Source organism: Apium graveolens, chromosome 10, assembly GCF_009905375.1.
Source record: "Apium graveolens cultivar Ventura chromosome 10, ASM990537v1, whole genome shotgun sequence".
NCBI classification, from domain to species: Eukaryota; Viridiplantae; Streptophyta; class Magnoliopsida; order Apiales; family Apiaceae; genus Apium; species Apium graveolens.
In genome coordinates, this window is record NC_133656.1 from 184,473,758 (window position 1) to 184,492,802 (window position 19,045).

The window sequence follows — 19,045 nt, forward strand, 5'->3', positions numbered from 1 at the left end:
CGGTGTTGAGCAAGTCCTTGCGTAGTGTCCCCAAAGCATGCGATATGGTAGAGAACAAGTACACAGCCTTCACGGATATGCCCTTCCGTAAGTTTCCACGGGTAAGGGTTGGAGTCGTTCCAAATGGTAACGGGAATCGTATTCGACCCATCGTAGAGACGAAATCTTGCAAAACATGTCTCGCGTTCCCTCTCGGTCCCTCCCGTTAGGTGTAAAACCCAACCCTTCACATATTTGATGCGTATTTGGTCCATATTACAACCCTCACGAGGCCTCAAGTTTACAATATCGGCAATCCGATCACATTTAACAAGCTTACCGCCATTCCATCCAGATTTTTTCCATTTTCCATCAGGCGTGTTGTTGCCCAAATTCAAGATCGGAAGGAAGTACGGATCCGGATGAGAGTTCACCAATCTCCACGGTTCAGTACCGTCCATCCAATTGCATGCCTAGATCCAATTTTTGGCCTTATAAGCCTCCTCATCGGGTGAGTACAAGTCCGTTTCCTCTTCCTCCACATGGGGCGGCTCGTCATTGTCCACAAGGGGCATCAACTCGGCACATGCATCTTCCATCTCACTAAAGGTTGGTGAGACCACATCTTCCTCGTCATTGTCCTCATACCACGAGTTGCTTGGTAGGGAGTCCGAGAATGTGTTGCTAACGTGGGAAACCGAATCACAACTATGATCGGAGTTATTGTCACCACTATACTCGCTAGTCATGTTACCTATCACAATAAAACACAATTATATGACAATAATTGGCAATTATATGACAATAAAACATAACAAAAAAGAAAGCAATGTTAAATACTTAAAATTCAAATCCATTAAAAGATTACAACATTCGGTTACAAAATGCTACAGTGCTAATTATATTACGATTCTTGAACATTTTTAAGATCTTCTAGTCTACTAGCACACTTTCTTTTATCATGGCCTTCCATTTGACAATAAGTGCACCTTCTTGGCGGCTTCTCATTTTTACCAATCGATTCTATGGGACTTTTGAAACGAACGTCCTTCTTCCTCCCTTTAGTTTGGGACATAATAGGGTCAATAATTGGTTCTTCATGAGCACTTGCATTTGGAGCATGCGAATTGCTTTCGTAAGATTTAATTCCACCAACGCTCATTCTTTTGAGAATTGGTATTTCTCGATTCATCACTCCAACGGCATAATCATACCGTTCCTTGGATGCAATGCTACTTTGACAAAAACTCATGGTTAACATTGTCATGCTATTAAATCGATCGGTTGAGGTCATCTCATGACTTTGTCCAACATCCAAATGGTAAGGCAACACACCATCAACTCTATTGGCATGCATTGTCTACCTCCGGTTTATGTAATACGGGGGAATTTCCAAAACCCGTTTCTTAGTGAAGACCGCCAATAGGTGTCTACAAGGTAGCCCCGAATATTCAAGCATTCTACACGTACACATTCCCAAAGAGCTTGCTTTCTCAAATGCCACAAAATAAACATTTCTTCTCGTAGGATCGGACATTGGCCTATAACAACTATAGTACGTATAAACATCCCCCAATCCCTCCCCTTCTTCACTAGCTCGTCGGTCTTTTTGAACAAAGTATTTTGAAGACTCAACCAATTCATCTTGAAATCTTCTAAACATTTCCTTAGTGTAGATACAAGAAGCATGATACTCCAATGTGGTATGCAATTTCATGGGACGTTTTAGATTAATGATGACATAATCTTCTTCTTTCTCCCTCATGAATTGCCTTGCCAATGCTTTTTGGGCATTTTCAATAAATTCCTTCAAACCTGTTACCGAACTCACATACTTATCAAAGAAATAATTCATCCCCTCACTCCTCGATGTACTATTTTGAAACGCCAAAAATTTATTTCTAGTATATGCAGGAATCCACTTGTGCTTCAACTCATATAACCCATTTAACCATTTATGATCTTGCAAGTGATACTTTTCCACAAACGACGCCCATCTAGCTTCAAAAACACATTCGGTGAGAGATTTATAAATGTAATTGTTGAAGTCCGTCTTGAATTCCGGAAAAGCCGAATAATAATGAGCTAATTTCTCGGGGAATTTTTGACTAATGTGCCAAGAACACAATAAATGGGTAGTATTCGGGAGTACAACCGCAATAGCGCTTGTCATGGCTTGATCTTGATCCGTGATTATAGTCAATGGAGGATTATTCCCCACACCTTCAAGCCAAGTACGAAGAATCCACTCAAAAGTCGATGTGTGTTCATCCCGCATCAATGCAAACCCGAAAATTACCGATTGATAATGATGATTGACTCTGGTAAATGGGACAAATGGCATTGCATACCTATTTGTCCGATAAGTGGTATCAAAAGCCATAACATCGCCAAAATTTTGGTAAACCATTATACATCTCGGATCAATCCATACTAGACACTTCAAGCGATTCTCTTCATCGATTTCGGTCCTAATAAAATATTTAGAACCACTTTCTTCATTCAACTTATGCAACAAGTCCAACCCCGCTTGGGCGTCACTAATCTCAAACATTTTCTTCCTCTCGTCTCTTAACACATTCCTAACATGTTGAACATTGAAACCAACTTTGGCATTACCTCCATGAATGTTGCCAATCACATTCATCACTTGACAATTACGAACCCCCGAACCATAAAGCATTTTAATCAAACTACGGGTTGCGGTGTTGACATGTCTTTCTCGTTGTACCAAATTCATCTTACTAGGGGAAACAAGACCGTGGTTGTGTACCAATTCAAGGCTAGTTACCTCCCAGTAACGTTTTTTCTTTTGATAATTGACATACATCCTCACCTTGCACTCGCTTTTAGGAAGAACCTCTCTACGCCGTTTATTTTGACTACTCTCGGCGACGACACTTTTTCCATAAAGCCTACAAACATATAAACGACCATATATCTCGTTGTCTTTATTACGATGGCTAGCTTGAATTTTAATAACAAATCCATTTCATAAAGCATAAGCCCTAAAAAAATGACCGGCCTCATCCACACTTTGAAAAATTTGATTCAAACATGGAACCCCCCCCCCTCAACATTTTCATACAAATTTGCATCCTCTACATTATCATCTTCATCTTCCTCCTCACCCTCAACATTATCACTATCATTTTCAACCTCGTTTTCATCATTTTCATCTTCAACAACAACCAAATCATCATCTAAATTAATAAATTCCTCATTTCTATCTACAAAATCATCATCTTCAACATATACAGGGGTTTTAGGTTCTTCACTAGTATTTAAATCATCAAGATGTAAACTATGATCAATAGGCTCTTTTTTTTCATTTTGACGTTTATGACGAAACATACGAGCAAATAATTTATCCGCCATGAAAATGTAAAATTTAAGACAAGAAATATACCTTGAATTGACAAAACTACTTGATGAAAATGCCCCAAAATCTTGATGAAAATGCCCCAAAATCGCCTAAAATGTAAACTTTGAGATAATAGATTTTTTCTTGAAAATTTTGGTGTTTTTGTGGTGAAATGAGCTGCTGTTGGGATGTTGGGGATAAGGGGACAGTACCAAATCACGAAAAATTTTCGCGGTCCGTCCAGACCAACCGCTGAAATTTTCGCGGTCCGGATACCATCTCACCCGTTAATCCTCCATCCAACGGCTGAAAAACTGTTTGTTAACAACCTGTTAATAGCAAACAGTTGCTATAGACTTTCCCCCTTTATTCATATACAAATAGAATATCTATTATATTTCTTGGGTTTAATACTTGATATATTAACATTGTCATTTTCAGATTAGCTAGCATAATAATTTTTTTTTATATAAAGTCTTCAAAAAAAATAAGAATTTAGTATATATACATGCAAATATTATTAAATTTTAGATATCTAATTATAGGTTATTATTATTCAATTATAAATGGTAACATATATAAAATTATTAATACTGATGAGTTAAGTGTAATTAATATATGTTATTAAATATGACAATTATTTATATTTATTAATAAGGAGTAATAATGACCTAAGTGTAATTAATATATGGTATTAAATTTGACAATTATTTGTATTTATTATTGAGGGGTAAATTAATAATTTGGAATAAATTGTCTCACCTAACCCCTTATTTGTTCTATTATATATATAATAGATTTATGATACGATTGAAAGTTTTTTTAATTTTGTGACTTACTTACAAATTACCGGTGACTATAATAACGAAACGACCATTTTATCCAAAAATGATTGTTACACTTCGACAAATTTAAATTTAATAACGTGACACTAAAATTTTACATAAAAGGAATTTTTTTTATCTTTGTATTTACCGTAATATATCTCGTTAATAAAGATGCATTTTTTTCCAATTTTAGAAAAATATATTATTGTCAAATTTTTTAACTTTATTCATATATATTTTATACCCATTTATAAAATTGACTAGTTGTTCAAACCTCATCGATAAGACACTAAAATTTGAAACTAGACAAGAGTTTGAAGTCGAACTTAGAAATATATACATTAAGCTAAAAAGTTGAAATCGAGTTATTAGCGTGTGTGTTTAAGACTCGGTTTGAAATCATTCGACTTAAACTTGACTTTTAAAATCAAACAGAATTAAACTCGCATGCATCGTGATTTTTCATAATACTGTAAACTAATTATATAATTACTATCCATTAATCTAATCTATGAATCATTTATGGTAATAAATTAAAATTTAAGATCGGGTTAATACGAAATCAATAATTAGTTACATCAAGTAGGTTTAAACCATTTTTCCATGTAAAATTTTATCATTCACAAATATATTTGTTAAGCGCTCAAGTGTGGCTCGATCTAATTTTGTCCAACAAATTTGAAATCAATTATATTTTTTGTAAAATACAAAAACTCGAGTTATTCAATTTAATAAGAAAAAAAGTTTAACTCGACCAAATTAAGTTGACTAGCTCATGCTAATTGTGGTACATGTAAAGAAAATCGACTCAATTCGTCTACAACCTCTCATGTTAATTATGGAATAGATTAAGAATTTTATCACCAGAGGAGTAATTTGACTATTACTACATGATATTGAAACGAAAAATATCATATTTTTTTGTGTAAATTTTTAACGTTTATATACTTCCATTCACATCGATAATCCATGATAATGTTGTTAGATGTAAAGTCCTCAATCCTCAAATGTTTGCACGATCATTTTTTTTAAGGATTTCAAATAACAAAAAATGCTCTATTTAGTAATAAAAAAAAACCTTAAGTAAAGAAGAAATAATTTAGGGGTCATTTGGTTCAGAGAATTTGGGTATCCGGTATGAGTTTTGTTCCATCCATACCCATATCTGATGTTTGATTCATGATTTGTATTCACCAAATCCCATACTTAAAACCCGCTTGGAATCAGATTTGATACCTTAGTGGAGAGGTGGGTATGGAGAAGTGGTATGAGTTATCAGATTTATTTTTATTATTCATCTTTATTTTTACAATTAAATATAATTTATGTACACATATTTTAAATTTGATCTATTATTTAATTTTAAATAAAATTATAATAATATTTATCTAATGTCAGTTTGTAAGATTTAATTTATTAAAAAATATTAAATTATTATTTAATTGTTTAAATTATATTTTACTAATCATATACTTTTTTAGTAAATTTTCATTTGTAAATTGTGTAAAAATTTAATTTTAATGTACAATACACATAATATTAAAATCAAAATTAAAATATCGATTATATTTAAAATAAAACAGATTTATTCCAATACTGAACCAAACACATAATATCAGGAATTATTCCTCATCCCCATACTAACCTACCTGATTCCTGATTCCTGATTCCAAATTCATAACGATTTCTGAACCAAACGGCCCAGTGAGGTCAAAGGCAAAAAGCAAGACTAGTAGGGGCTATATAAAGGTGTATGTAACAATGTATGTATAGTTATTTCCCGCTTTTCTCATTTCCCGCTCCACCCAAACCCTAAAAATGAGCACCAAAAACCCTAACTCCTCCGATCTCGTCTCCGAGCCCAAAAAGCGCCGCCGTGTTGGAATCGCTAAAATCGGTGAGTCTTCTCGTTCAACTCGTTCCCCTTTCCCCTAATTTATTTCTTCCCTAATTGTTCAATTTTCTCTGCAGATGCTGGTGTGGACCCCGCCGATTGTATCAAAATTTACCTAGGTATTATCATTTTGTTTTTAATTACAGTGTTCTATTGCTGTTTTAGTCAGTTATTTTGCTTTAATTTGAGGTAATTGTGTGTTTTTAGTGTGCAATTTGATGATTTGAGCTGATTGCGTTTCGAATGAAGTAAATAATTTCTTGTGTTGTGAAACCTGGTTTAAATTATTTTTCTCGGGACCGGAGAATGTCATTGTTTATGTGTTATGTTAGGATTGAGAAGAAATGCTAATTTTTCGAGGTTTTAGTGTATGTGTTATTGTGTATGTAAATTAAAATGGACACAGACGCACACAGTCACACACACAGAGAGAGAGAGAGAGAATACCTGTGATTGTGATTGTATTCTTAATTACAGTGTTGTAGTGCAGTTGTAGTCAGTAATTTTGCTTTAATTTGAGGTAATTGTGTGTTTTTAGTTTGTAATTTGATTATTTGAGTTGATTTGGTTTCGAATGAAGTAGATGATTGTTTGTCTGGTAAAAATTGTTTTAAATAATAGTCTCGGGACCGGAGAAAGTTATTGTTTATTTGTTGTGTTAGGATTGAGAAGAAATGCTAATTTATCAATGTTTTTGGTGTTGTAGAAATTTTGGATATGTTTGGGAAATGTTTTTGAGTTTATGTTTTTCACGGAGGTGTTTGTTGACGTGTTCTTAACGGTAATAGTAGTCTAAACTCTTGTAAATGCTCAGAAATTGAAGGTTTGTTAATCTATTGAATAAGTAAACTAAACTAGAAAACAGATTTAAAGTAAACTGATAACCTGGGAACTCTTGCTTTAACTTTTGGACAGTGTTGTAAATTGTAATGAGTCGATTTGGTCTTATAGTTTTCTTACAATCTGACTGTAAGTTGTAATTGGGTTAAGAATCTAAGTCCAAGCTTTTATACTAGTTAACTTATTATGCTTAGAAATGATGAATGAGTCACATTGAGCTTAATGTTGCTTTGTGATTATGAGTATGAGTAGGTCTACTTGTTTCCCATGCATACGCTATGTGATGATAACTACTCTATGTAGAACAAAATGATACATGATGAGAGGTAAGGTAAGGTATCTTGGCTTGAATTTCTTATTAGTGGTGAGAGATTACCTAGGTTTAGGCCCTTGTGATATAGTATTTAACCTGAAATATAGTATGTTCTCAGATAGGCTTTTAGTTTGTACCTATCTTTCCCTTGATTACAAGTGTCCATACCATGTTATTGTCTTCTTTCCCGTATATCATTGTTTTCTTCAGTAATATGCTTGGGCTAACTATTCACACCTGTTTATCGGATTTCTGAAATTTTAGTTTCTAGCAAAGAAGAAGTGGATGCTCCAGATAGTTTCTGCATTGAATCAGTTGATTTTGAGCGGTTCTTTGAAGAGGATGGGAAAATCTATGGCTATCAAGGGTTGAAGGTAAACTTTGAGGTTTTGTGGGTCATCATTCCGATGTATATAGTATACACGTAATTTCAAGTAGGCACATGAACAGAAATCATGGTTACAACACTCATGGACTTGTTTTCTGGTTAGAACACCCCCACAGAATGCTGGTTGTGCCATTACCAAATCATAACTAAGATTACTCTTGCTCCTCTGAATTGGAATTAGTATCTGTCTTTCTTGTAGCCAATCTTCTCATTTTCTCTCAACACATTCTAAAACCTTACTTTATCAAATATGTAAATATGCAAATATGCATGTGTGTGTGTGAACCTAGGAAGATAGATTATCTTAAAAGGTTTAAGTGGAGACTCTTCATACCAATCAACCCCTCTATAGTCATGTCATCTACAGATTCTTGATATTCTATTATAAATTGCATCTCCTTCCAGGTTGCTTTCAGTACCGCACTGTATCCTTCTTTCTCATAAACATTTTTTCATTATCAATCATTATGTTAGATGTCTGACTAACTTTTTTTATTTTGCTATTTCGTTACTATTGCAGGTTACCATCTGGGTTAGCACCATATCATTTCATGCATATGCAGATATTTCATTCGAGAGCAAATCAGATGTTAGTATTTGCCTTTATTTTTATGCTATGGGGAGAGTCTATGAGTTAAATTACTATCTCCAATTTGGGATGTAAATACAACGTTCAATCCAAAATTCTTTTTTGTGTGTGTCAGTTAATTGCTTTCCACTAATTGTTTTCATCTGTTTGTCATAAGGGTGGCAAAGGGATAACAGATCTAAAAGCTTCTCTTCAGGTATTTTTCATGTTTTTGTACTAAACAACTCATTGTATGATATTTCTTCATACATGTATGACTAATAATTATGTTTTTGTAGAATATTTTTGCGGAAACTCTTCTTGATGATAAGGATAACTTTCTTAAAACTTTTTCAACAGAGCGCGACATTGTGAAGTATGATTCTTTCATGTAAAATATAGCATATCTTTATCTGTATATTGTATGGATATGGATCTATTGTGAAGTTTTGTCTTGAACCTTCTAATTTATTTGTGAATTCTTCCTCAATTTTTATTGATTTGTTCTGGTCTTTAATTTTTGTGCCTTAGTTCTATGGTCTCAAATGCTAAGATATTGGAGCATAAGGCCCCAAATGGACACAGTAGTGATTCAAAGAGCAACTTGAAGTCAGATCCTTCTAATTTGGAGGTAAGTTTGACCTTTTTTACTTGAGAGACTATGGCTTTAGCACTGTCTTGTTCTCTTTTATTACCAACCATGGATGACATCCAGCCATCTAGGCACCTTGCTGCATCTCTAATTGAATAATTTATTTATTTTGAATTATCAGCTGTACTGTAATGCTAGTATTTACACAGTACCTTGTAATATGTTGCATTCAGATATATGCCTGTCTTAGATCAATTGCTATCCTGTAAAGTTTTCTGTATCTGCAACAGGTTGTACGGGTCGAAGATACATCTGTTGGCGAAGTCTATGTTCGCTTGGTTCCTCTCGCCATGCTCTTAGTAGATGGTAAAGAGCTGTTTTGATATGGCTTTTACAGGAGCTTATCTTTCTTAATTTATCGTAGTAGTATCAAGGAATTAGATGGGTTCTCAGCCAGTTTTTTTCTGAATCAGGTAGCAGTCCCATTGACATTACAGACCCCAGATGGGAGCTCTATCTTTTGATTCAGAAGAAAGTTAATGATCAGGAGGACATACAGCACAAATTGATTGGGTTTGCAGCCCTTTATCGGTTTTACCACTACCCTGGGAGTGAACGATTAAGACTTAGTCAGGTTTGCTTTGCTTTGCATGTTAGCATACTTTTTTGGTAATTTTTTGGCTCATGGTCGAGGTCAATGCATGGCATTGGCAACGTCTTATATATTTGCATCTACTGAGATTCCCTTTTTTTTGCAGATACTGGTCTTGCCTCCTTTCCAACGTAAAGGTTATGGCCGGCTTCTTCTAGAAGGGCTAAACGTCGTGGCAGTTTCTGATAATGCTTATGATCTGACAATAGAAGAGCCACTGGATTCATTGCAACATGTGCGCACCTGTATTGATGTGCAACGCTTGCTTGCTTTTGATCCAATCAAAGATGCACTGGCTTCAGTTGTCTCAAGTCTGAAACAAGAAAATCTATCTAAGAGAAGTCAAACTGTTCGATTTGGGCCACCTCTGGATGTAATTGAAGAAGTCAGGAAGAACTTGAAGATTACCAAGAAACAATTTCTCCAGTGCTGGGAGGTTCTCATCTATCTTGGCCTTGATCCAATTGGAAAGTACATGGAGAACTACAGAACCATCATATTGGATCATATAAAGGCTACTGTTATAGGTAAAGATGCCGGGGACGCTGGGAAACAGGTAGTTGATGTCCCAACTGAATTTGATCAGGAACTGTCATTTGTTATGTTCAAATCCCCAAATGCTGAATCTACTATCACCGTGAGGGAGGATGATCAAAATAACCAAGAGGAACAGCTCCAGCAACTTGTCAATGAAAGAATAAAAGAAGTCGAGTTAATTGCGAAAAGGGTATTGCCGCACCATCCATGAACATTTTCGAACCTGTTGCTGTGCTGATATATTCGGAGATTCTTATTTTGGGGTCCTAGAAAAAGCTTTGTTGGGATAAGATATGATCAGTAGAGGCTTTTCTGCACCAGTTTTATGTTGAGCTGGCTGAGCTATGCAATTTTCTTTAGCGAGAGTTTTTAGTGCTGCTCAAGAAGAACTTTAGGAAAAAAAGAGTATGAACTTAAGTGATATTGAATTTTTTTTATTGATAACTTCATCTCAGTTTACTCTATATTCCCTTGGTTTGAATTTTGCTTGTATTTGCTGCCAATTGCTAATTCTATTCGTAAGACGTTCTTCATAAAATGGGGAAATTACTGGGTTAATCACGCCGTTAAAAACTTTCAAACAGTATTCGAGTCTTAGCCCTTGCTCCCGAGTTATAAAGAGGAAGAAAAGCAAGTGTAAGGTAAATAAAATAGTTTTACTTTCACTCCTAATTGTGTTTTAAAAATGAACGAAAGTAAGTGATAATAAATATAAATTTAGTATATTTTCATCTCAAAACTTTCATTTTAAAAATGGAATGAAAGTATTTTATCTCCTAATTACTTCCTTCTTTTTAAAAAACTCAGAAGCAGGCCTAATTATTTTATCTCCTAATTACTTTCATTTTAAAAATGGAATGAAAGCAGGCCTCAACTTGTTAGCTACTTTCAGGAATCCATGTTCTTTAGGGGAGAGGAGCTCCTATAGACAGGACTTGTCTAGTTAATAATTATAGGGGATTGAAGGAATAAATAAATGAACGAACTAACTTATGGCTCGATGTATTGACTCCATGCTCAAGAAGGTGTGTAGAGATACATGATCGATTGAATTTGTCAAAATTCAACAAGAATATATTATAGACGATGAATATAATGTATAAATCTTTTTTTGTGAGAAGAAAATGCGAATGTCGTTTTACAGATTGATAAATTTTAAAACAATTGCTTCAGGCCTGTTTTGACTAAGCAGAAATCAGATAAATGAGCGGTTTTAAGAAAATTTAGTTAAAAATTAACGGAGACGGTGATTAATTGATAAAAAATTTCGAAAAATCTTTCAGATTAATTTTTCGTAAAAATAAAGTTATAAAATAAAGTAAATGGTCCTAAATTCCTAATACTAAATTCTCTTTGTTTCATTCTTAAACTCATTTTATCGATTGATTTACAAAAAAAGGGGTAATATTTAAGCTGAAACTTCTCATCTAGTTGTGAGAATTTTCGGTAAGTTCCATACTATTTAATTGACTATTTTCTTATAAATAAATTGTTATTTAAATTATTTTTGAGATTGATATAAGTTCATTTTCATTGTATTATTATTAAATATCGAAATATTGAATATTTGTAAGTTGTCCAATTAGTACGGTGAAGTATTTTTAATAATAGCATTTTAGTCCATTTATTTTTACAACTAAAAATTTAATGGGAAATAATCAGGAGCCAACGTGGGTTGGGGGGACAGCCAGCCAACCCACAGCAATGAAACATTGCGGGGAAAGCAATGTTTCAATGCGGATCTTGGCTTCCGCAATGAAACATTGCGGGATGTCGCCATGCACAGGAAATATTGCGCAATGTTTCATTGCTGGGCCGCAATGTTTCATTGTTGGTTAGGCTCCCAGTTTTTAATGTCCAAATTGCCCCTCTCTTTAACTTATTCTAATATTTAACTTATTTATATAAGTATAAAAATAATATTAATGTTCAATAGTAATTAATTTTTTAAAATATGTTAACATTAAATATAAGTAGTAGTAATATATTAAAATATTGTCAATTTTAATAATAAATTTATCAATTTAATTTTTTCTGTACTTTTTCTTTAAATTATCGTATGAATAATTTTAGTTAAAAAATAATATTATTAATTTTATACTTTTTAGTGAATTGAGTTATTTTAGTTTAAAAAATTTATCAACAGTCAAACTTTTTTTTTGTGCAAAACTTATTTTTGTGCCAATATTAATAAGAATTTTAAAATTCACAAAATTAAATTTGGCACAAAAAAAATTTTGCTGAAAACATTTCATTTGACTGTTGAAATTGCCGCAATGAAACATTGCGGCAGTTGAATTGACTGGTCAATAGAGCAGAAGCTTGACCGACACACCGCAATGTTTCATTGCGGCAGTTTGAAAGCGCTGCAATGCTTCATTGCGGCAATTTCAACAGTCAAATGAAATTTTTTCAGCAAAATTTTTTTTGTGCCAAATTTAATTTTGTGAATTTTAAAATTTAGATTTTCACCTATAAATAGTCCTGCCTCATCTCATTTTTTTTCAACATTCTCTTCTCTATTTTCATTCTACATTTTCTCTTCAACATTATCTTCTCTAATATCTGAAAAATGGTTTTCTACTACGATTTAGACAATAATAAGGTAATTATAGATGTTGTGGCTTACGACGGGCCCGAAGGAGAAGAAGACATGGAAATAGCTCTCCGCCGTATTCAAATGGCGCTTGAGCGCAAGAAAAAAAAAAGAAAATGAAGCTAAAGCGAAGGCGGAAAAGTCGAAGAAAAAGAAAGACGACGATAAGGGTGATAAAAGCGGTTCTTCCAACACCGTTAAAGTTTGATCATTCTCGTCGACATAAAATGTTATTATGTATTTGTTTTGAAAAAATATTTGAATGTACTCCATTTATATTTGAATGAAATAAATTATTTAATGTTTTATTTTTCTTGTACTTGTCCAATATATTTTATCAATTTTAAATTTTAATAAACAAATATAATACTAAAATTTGAAAATGTGAAAATCCAAAAAAATGAAAATTTATCGAATTTTCGTTATCTATAAAAAAATATAAAATAATTTAGCCCCCAAAATGTTAAACATTTCTTGGTAACAAAATATATATAAATACCGTATTTTATTTAAGAAATAATTTTTCTTAATTATTATAATTATTATATTTTAACATCCATATAGTTGGATCGTCAAAATTTGTACTTTACAACTTACACGTCAAGAAACATCATTTGACATAACTATTATGCAAAATTTTCACAAAACTATGTAAAATAGTTGCATATTATAATTAAGTTACTCTTATAAACATTTATATTTTCAAACTAACATTTAACATATTAAATGAAATATAATAAGTCTAGAAACTATTTTTTATAATTTTTTTGATTAATTTTCTAATTTTAAAGAAAATAACAAAAATAAACAACCCAACCGCAATGTTTCATTGCGGTAGACACTTCTCCCCGCAATGAAACATTGCTGGGGTACGTTGTAAAGTTTTATTAAAACTGCAAATATTTACAGTTGTTGGCTTGGGGTTTTGTACAGTGTGGCAATGTTTCATTGCGGCCATCGCAGTGAAACATTGCGGGCGTGCATTTAATGCACACAACTACCTTAAAATGTCTGTATTTTTGAAACATTGTTGTTTTAGTGCTTCTTAACATTCTGCTCAAATTTATTCTTCTGAAAAAAAAGGTTAGTATTCAATATCCATGGCTTCTTATTTATTTGATTATTCAAGTTCATCTAGTGATCATAACGATTTTAATTATGTTACCCCCCCCCCACAAAAAAGAGGGTTTATCGTAAAATCTTTAATGATGATGAAGTAATAGATGTTGATAGTATTGAAGATAAAGTTAATGATCCGGGGAAGCGAAAAACGCATAGTGATGATGATGTTGGTTTCGGTTGGAAGAATCACGATGTTCACGGTGATTCCGATGATAGTAATGATTCTTTTAATGGCGATGATGATGATAAAATTAATGATGAAAATTTTATTGGAAATATGAATGATGTAGTTCCTTATGTTGGTATGATGTTTGATTCGTTGGATGAAGCGGAAAGTTTTTATCGAGGTTATGGTCGAAGTATAGGGTTCGAGATAATTATTCGAAGTAGTCATAAGCATTCAAGAAATGGTGGTATATCGTCACGTTTGTATATATGTCGAAAGGGTGGAAGATTGGGCCCAAAACCCTTAGAAGTTGAAGATAAGGCTAAAGGGAAACGACCTCGAAATGTTATTCCTCGAACTTGTTGTCGTGCTCGTATGTGTGTTGCTCACAAAGTAAGCTCAAACAAATGGGAAGTAACCAAGGTTAACCTAGAGCACAATCATGTTATGGTTACATCGGATAAGGTAAATTTCATGCAAAGATCACGCAACATAGATCCGTTTACCCGATCTTTGATTGAGTTATTCAACAAATCGGGTATCGAGACCCCGAAAGTGATGAATTTACTTAGTGAGACGTGTGGTGGTATTGAAAAAATTGGTTTTTCCGCTCAAGACGTACGAAATGTAATACGTGACATTCGAAGACGGGTTTTTGATTCCGGTGATGCGGAGTGTGGATTGGTTTTGTTACGAGACTTGCAAAAACAAAGTGATGGCAATTTTTTCTACCGAGTGGATGTGGATGAGGAGAATCGGGTTAGGGGTTTGGTGTGGGTTGATCCTCGTTCGCTTAACGCGTACAAGAATTTTGGAGATGTGGTGACTTTCGACTCGACATATCGGACTAATAGGTATGACATGCCTTTTATTCCAATTACGGGAGTGAATCACCACTACCAAAATATTTTGGATTTGCACTTATAAGGGACGAGAAAGAGACTACTTATAGATGGGTTTTGAAGACTTGGTTGGAAGCGGTCGATAACAAGCCACATATTACCATTATTACGGATCAAGACATCGCTTTAAGTAATGCCATTTCTGAGGTTATGCCTAACACCAACCATACATATTGTACGTGGCATATTAGTAGCAAGTTTCCTGAGAAACTATCTATTTTGTATACTCAATACTCGAAGTTCAAGACGAATTTTAATGCATGTATCTACAAGTCATTGTCACCAACGGAATTTGAAGGTAGGTGGGAGGACTTGAAAGAGAAATATGATCTTGAAAATCACAATTGGCTAAATGATATGTATGCAATTAGACGGCAATGGGTTTTTGCTTTCACGAAACAACATTTTGCCGCCGGTATGACTACCACCTCAAGGAGCGAGTCTATGAATTCATTTTTTGATGAGTATGGGAAAGCGTCGACCGGTTTGAAAGAATTCATTGAGAATTCACAAAAAGCTTTGGACTCACAATATTTACGGGAGGTTCAAGCCGATTTTGACACCGAGTACAAGGAAAGGAGACTATTCTCTAACTCGTCAATGGAGATACATGCCTCCAAGATATACACAAAAGAGATGTTTAAGCGATTTCAAAAAGAGATTCAAAAAAGTCAATCTTTTGTTGTGAAAAGCATGAAAGGTTGTGGAGATTATCTTTCAAAGATGTATTTGGTAGAAAAGTCCACCTTGCCGGAGATTAATAGAAGGAATTTTTTCTTGAAGGTTTCCATCGACGGGAGTTATTCTTGTACATGTAAAAAATTTGAACATTCCGAGATGATTTGTAGACACATGATCCGTTACCTTAACAAGAAACAAAAGACGATGATACCACCAGATCTTGTAACAATGAGGTGGACAATAAACGGAAACAAAGTTGCAGGACCTCTACCGTGTATGCCTCGGATGCTTGGTAATGTTGTAGAATCTCAAACGACAAGATATAGTGGATTGTGTAAAGCTTTCCAAGGTTTGTCCGTTGTTGGTAGTTGCTCCGTTCCGCGGTACAATTACTTGATGAGCGTGATCAAGAGAGAAAAGGAGTATGTGATTAAGTCTTTTCCGGGAGAAAAGAGAGAGAAAAAAATAAATGAGGACTATGAAAGTGATGAAGAAGATGATCCGTTATTAGATCCCCCAAGGTTACAAACAAAAGTACGTCCAAAAGCGGGTAGATTCAAAAGTGGTATCGAGACGTCAAGTTCAAATAAACAATTTCGAAAGTGCAGTTTTTGTGGGGCGAGGGAAGAAGGCCATGATAGAAGAAATTGTCCCTCGAGATTATTAGGAAAAAAGGAAAAAATTGATTGTAATTTCTTATCATGTACTTTGAAATATTAATGAATTTTAATTAAATATTTTCAATGTTGTTAATGTTAGTACTTGTTGCCATTATTAATAATCCCAAAAAAAGAAGTGACTCCAAAAAAAAATTTGAAAAAAAGTTATTTCTGAAGATTTTTTTTTTCCAAAATTTGGCAGAAAGTTTTCTGTAAAACAGAAAAAGTATTATATAAAAAATAAATCATTTGCAAGCGCAATCTCCGGCATCCCGGGTGCCAATCTCTCGTAAGCCCACAACATCAATAGCAGACTACACCCGTTAAAGGTGCGAACAGACCTATCAGCCGACAAAGTCAGTGATCTGTACAAGTGTGCCAAAACAGCTACACCCCATGCATAATCACGAATCTCCGACTCCTCCATCAGCAGCTGCATATACCGGGGATGCACCACATCCCGCGAAGATGTAGGGAAAAGCACGCCTCCAATAATAAATAACATATAGGCTCGTGTATGCACTCTGCACTGCACCTCAATCTGAGCAGCATCCATATCTCTGGTATCAGCTCTCGCCCCGTACCGGTTTCTCAGCTGGTTAAAATGCAGCCCATCCTTATAGAACTCCCTGCGCTCCTGCTCTGACATAGACGGATCCTCCCAGTTCTTCATGAACAACGCCTTCGGGTGCTCAAGCTCGCCCTGGGTGAGAGGACGGCCAGTAACCGGTAATCCCAGAATCATATAAACATCCTCCAAAGTAATAGTCATCTCCCCACACGGCAGATGGAATGTGTTAGTCTCTGACCTCCACCTCTCAATCAAGGCCGTAATGAGTCTGATGTCATTCTGCCGAACCACTCGGGGGTTGCCGAACGCCCCAAAAGCATATGCATCCAACAGAGCCTGCTGATCTGGAAGTATATGCCACTCACCCATCCTCGCTGTCAGCTGTCTAACATCTACGGTATTCCTGTCCCCGCCTCCCATATCAGACTGCTAATATGGCGGTCCTGCATAGTCAGCAAGGATCGATCAAGAGGTCCACACTCCATGTCCATAGTATCTGCAATATTTTAAACCAAAAAGCACATCAGTACAACTCCAAACAAACAGTAATTACGAAAAAGAAAACAAACATTCTTTCAGCTTAAGAATGATACTCTTCAGCTACTTCTGTGTTTTGAAACTCCAGTTTTCGATATGTCAAAATTCTGATTTTAGTTGGACTAAAACTGTGGCTCTTTCTTTAGCCATGGAACCAGCATTGAGAATCTTGAGTAGAAATTTCAATGCTATCACTAACAACACCAATCCCACACCTTCTGAATGATAATATTATTTATATGGACTCTTATGACTTGAGTAGTAGATATAAGATTAGATAATGTAGCATGATTCCACAATTCTTGGTTAAAATACTGGTTATACATTTGGTTTAAAGATTCTCTTATTAGATATACATGAAGAAAGAAATTAGTGAGGAATGGCAAAGAATACTAGAATAAGATATTCACAATATTTTTGTATCAATCTGGTGTCTCAACAACTGCAGAAGATATAGGTAATGACAAGTTTAAGAATTCTTACTATGTTCTTATAAATAAATGACATTCTAATGAGTGGAATGCCATCTTGTAGAGTTGCATTATCACAATTTGTGGACATAAAAACTCTATCCAGAATGCAACAAAAAACAAAGTTTACTGTTAGATAAATTGTACTTGAATTCAAGCAATGATCTTAAAATATTGTACTTCACACCTTAACAGTTTAGACAACTGATGTAAAAAATCTCAAGCTTAAGAATGATACTCTTCAGCTACTTACTAATGTAAAAAACAAACTAATTCTCAGAGGACTTTCATCAAACACTTCATTGGCATTAATAAAAAATTAGTTTAAAATAAAAAAAACTACAAAATACACACAAAACCCATCTAAATTACCCCTAATTCGAAACCTAATTTAACCTAATTATTAACTAATTTACCCCTAATTCGAACCCTAATTATCACATAATCAACATAATTTCGAACAAATATCACATTCACATAAAAAAATCGAATAGTAATCGAATAAAATCGCACTCAAACTCAAACTCATTGTATAATCGTGTGTATAAGTGTGTGCATAGCTATAAATCGTTTGTATACCTGATGAAACAAGAAGATCAGTGGAGTGGTTGTGATTGAAATTGTCTCAAATCGCTTCAATGTCGCTGATGGTCGTGTTTGAGTGTCTGTTTTTGAGTTTCTGCGTGTATATGCGAGTATCTGTGCCTGAGTTTCTGTGTCTGTGTAAGGTAAAACGACTACCGCAATGAAACATTGCGGGGACGCAATGAAACATTGCGGGGACGCAATGAAACATTGCGGGACTACCGCAATTAAACATTGCGGAGGTATAATATTTGTATTTATTAGACATTATTAATGTTTAACATTATTAATATTTTCAAATATTCAAATATTTTCATTTATTATTAAAAATATTGAATAATTAAAATATTTAAATATCAAAAATATTTTCCTTTATTATTTTAATATATATTATTAAATATTTAAATATATTAATTTCATTTTAATGTTTCAATACTTTTAAAATATTGAATATTAAATATTAAATATAATATTTAATATTATTATAAAATATTTTATAATATTTTTTAAATATTATATTTTTAATCAGAAATATTAAGAATAATATCTTATTAAATTAATATTTATGTAGTTAAAAAAGCATTGATAAATGAATTAACATAGGAAAAGGGTAAAAAGGGGAATGAAGTATTCAAATATTTTCATTTATTATTAAAAATATTGAATAATTAAAATATTTAAATATCAAAAATATTTTCCTTTATTATTTTAATATATATTATTAAATATTTAAATATATTAATTTCATTTTAATGTTTCAATACTTTTAAAATATTGAATATTAAATATAATATTTAATATT

At 33.7% G+C, this 19,045-nt stretch overlaps 3 protein-coding genes across 3 annotated transcripts; 2 read left to right on the forward strand and 1 right to left on the reverse strand.

The window, feature by feature from the left end:
• Positions 1-1,339: 1,339 nt before the first annotated feature.
• LOC141691427 (protein FAR1-RELATED SEQUENCE 5-like) lies at positions 1,340-3,357 on the reverse strand. Its single transcript, XM_074496166.1, has 2 exons — positions 3,068-3,357; positions 1,340-2,894 (listed from the first exon to the last, which is right to left on the reverse strand). The coding sequence occupies exons 1-2, from the start codon at positions 3,355-3,357 to the stop codon at positions 1,340-1,342; spliced, it is 1,845 nt and encodes a 614-aa protein (XP_074352267.1).
• A 2,556-nt stretch (positions 3,358-5,913) lies between these two features.
• On the forward strand, positions 5,914-10,446 carry LOC141693023 (histone acetyltransferase type B catalytic subunit). Its single transcript, XM_074498001.1, has 10 exons — positions 5,914-6,067; positions 6,142-6,183; positions 7,482-7,591; positions 8,126-8,194; positions 8,352-8,390; positions 8,473-8,549; positions 8,705-8,804; positions 9,056-9,131; positions 9,239-9,399; positions 9,524-10,446. Exons 1-10 carry the CDS (start codon positions 5,989-5,991, stop codon positions 10,163-10,165), a joined length of 1,395 nt encoding a protein of 464 aa, XP_074354102.1. The 5' UTR covers positions 5,914-5,988; the 3' UTR covers positions 10,166-10,446.
• A 1,155-nt stretch (positions 10,447-11,601) lies between these two features.
• Positions 11,602-16,088, forward strand: LOC141691428 (protein FAR1-RELATED SEQUENCE 5-like). The gene is made up of 5 exons (XM_074496167.1): positions 11,602-11,788; positions 12,268-12,338; positions 13,734-14,692; positions 14,767-15,770; positions 16,030-16,088. The coding sequence occupies exons 1-5, from the start codon at positions 11,602-11,604 to the stop codon at positions 16,086-16,088; spliced, it is 2,280 nt and encodes a 759-aa protein (XP_074352268.1).
• The last annotated feature ends 2,957 nt before the right edge of the window (positions 16,089-19,045 follow it).

Coding starts and splice junctions, on each gene's coding strand:
- LOC141691428 (XM_074496167.1), top strand. CDS start 11,602: ATGGGAAATAATCAGGAGCCAACGTGGGTTGGGGGGACAGCCAGCCAA. Junction 12,339..13,733: donor CGCTGCAATGCTTCATTGCG/GCAATTTCAACA, acceptor CCCACAAAAAAG/AGGGTTTATCGTAAAATCTT. Junction 15,771..16,029: donor ATTGTGTAAAGCTTTCCAAG/GTTTGTCCGTTG, acceptor TCGAAAGTGCAG/TTTTTGTGGGGCGAGGGAAG.
- LOC141691427 (XM_074496166.1), bottom strand. CDS start 3,357: ATGGCGGATAAATTATTTGCTCGTATGTTTCGTCATAAACGTCAAAAT. Junction 2,895..3,067: donor AATGTAGAGGATGCAAATTT/GTATGAAAATGT, acceptor ATATGTTTGTAG/GCTTTATGGAAAAAGTGTCG.
- LOC141693023 (XM_074498001.1), top strand. CDS start 5,989: ATGAGCACCAAAAACCCTAACTCCTCCGATCTCGTCTCCGAGCCCAAA. Junction 8,195..8,351: donor CATTCGAGAGCAAATCAGAT/GTTAGTATTTGC, acceptor GTTTGTCATAAG/GGTGGCAAAGGGATAACAGA. Junction 8,550..8,704: donor ACAGAGCGCGACATTGTGAA/GTATGATTCTTT, acceptor TTTGTGCCTTAG/TTCTATGGTCTCAAATGCTA.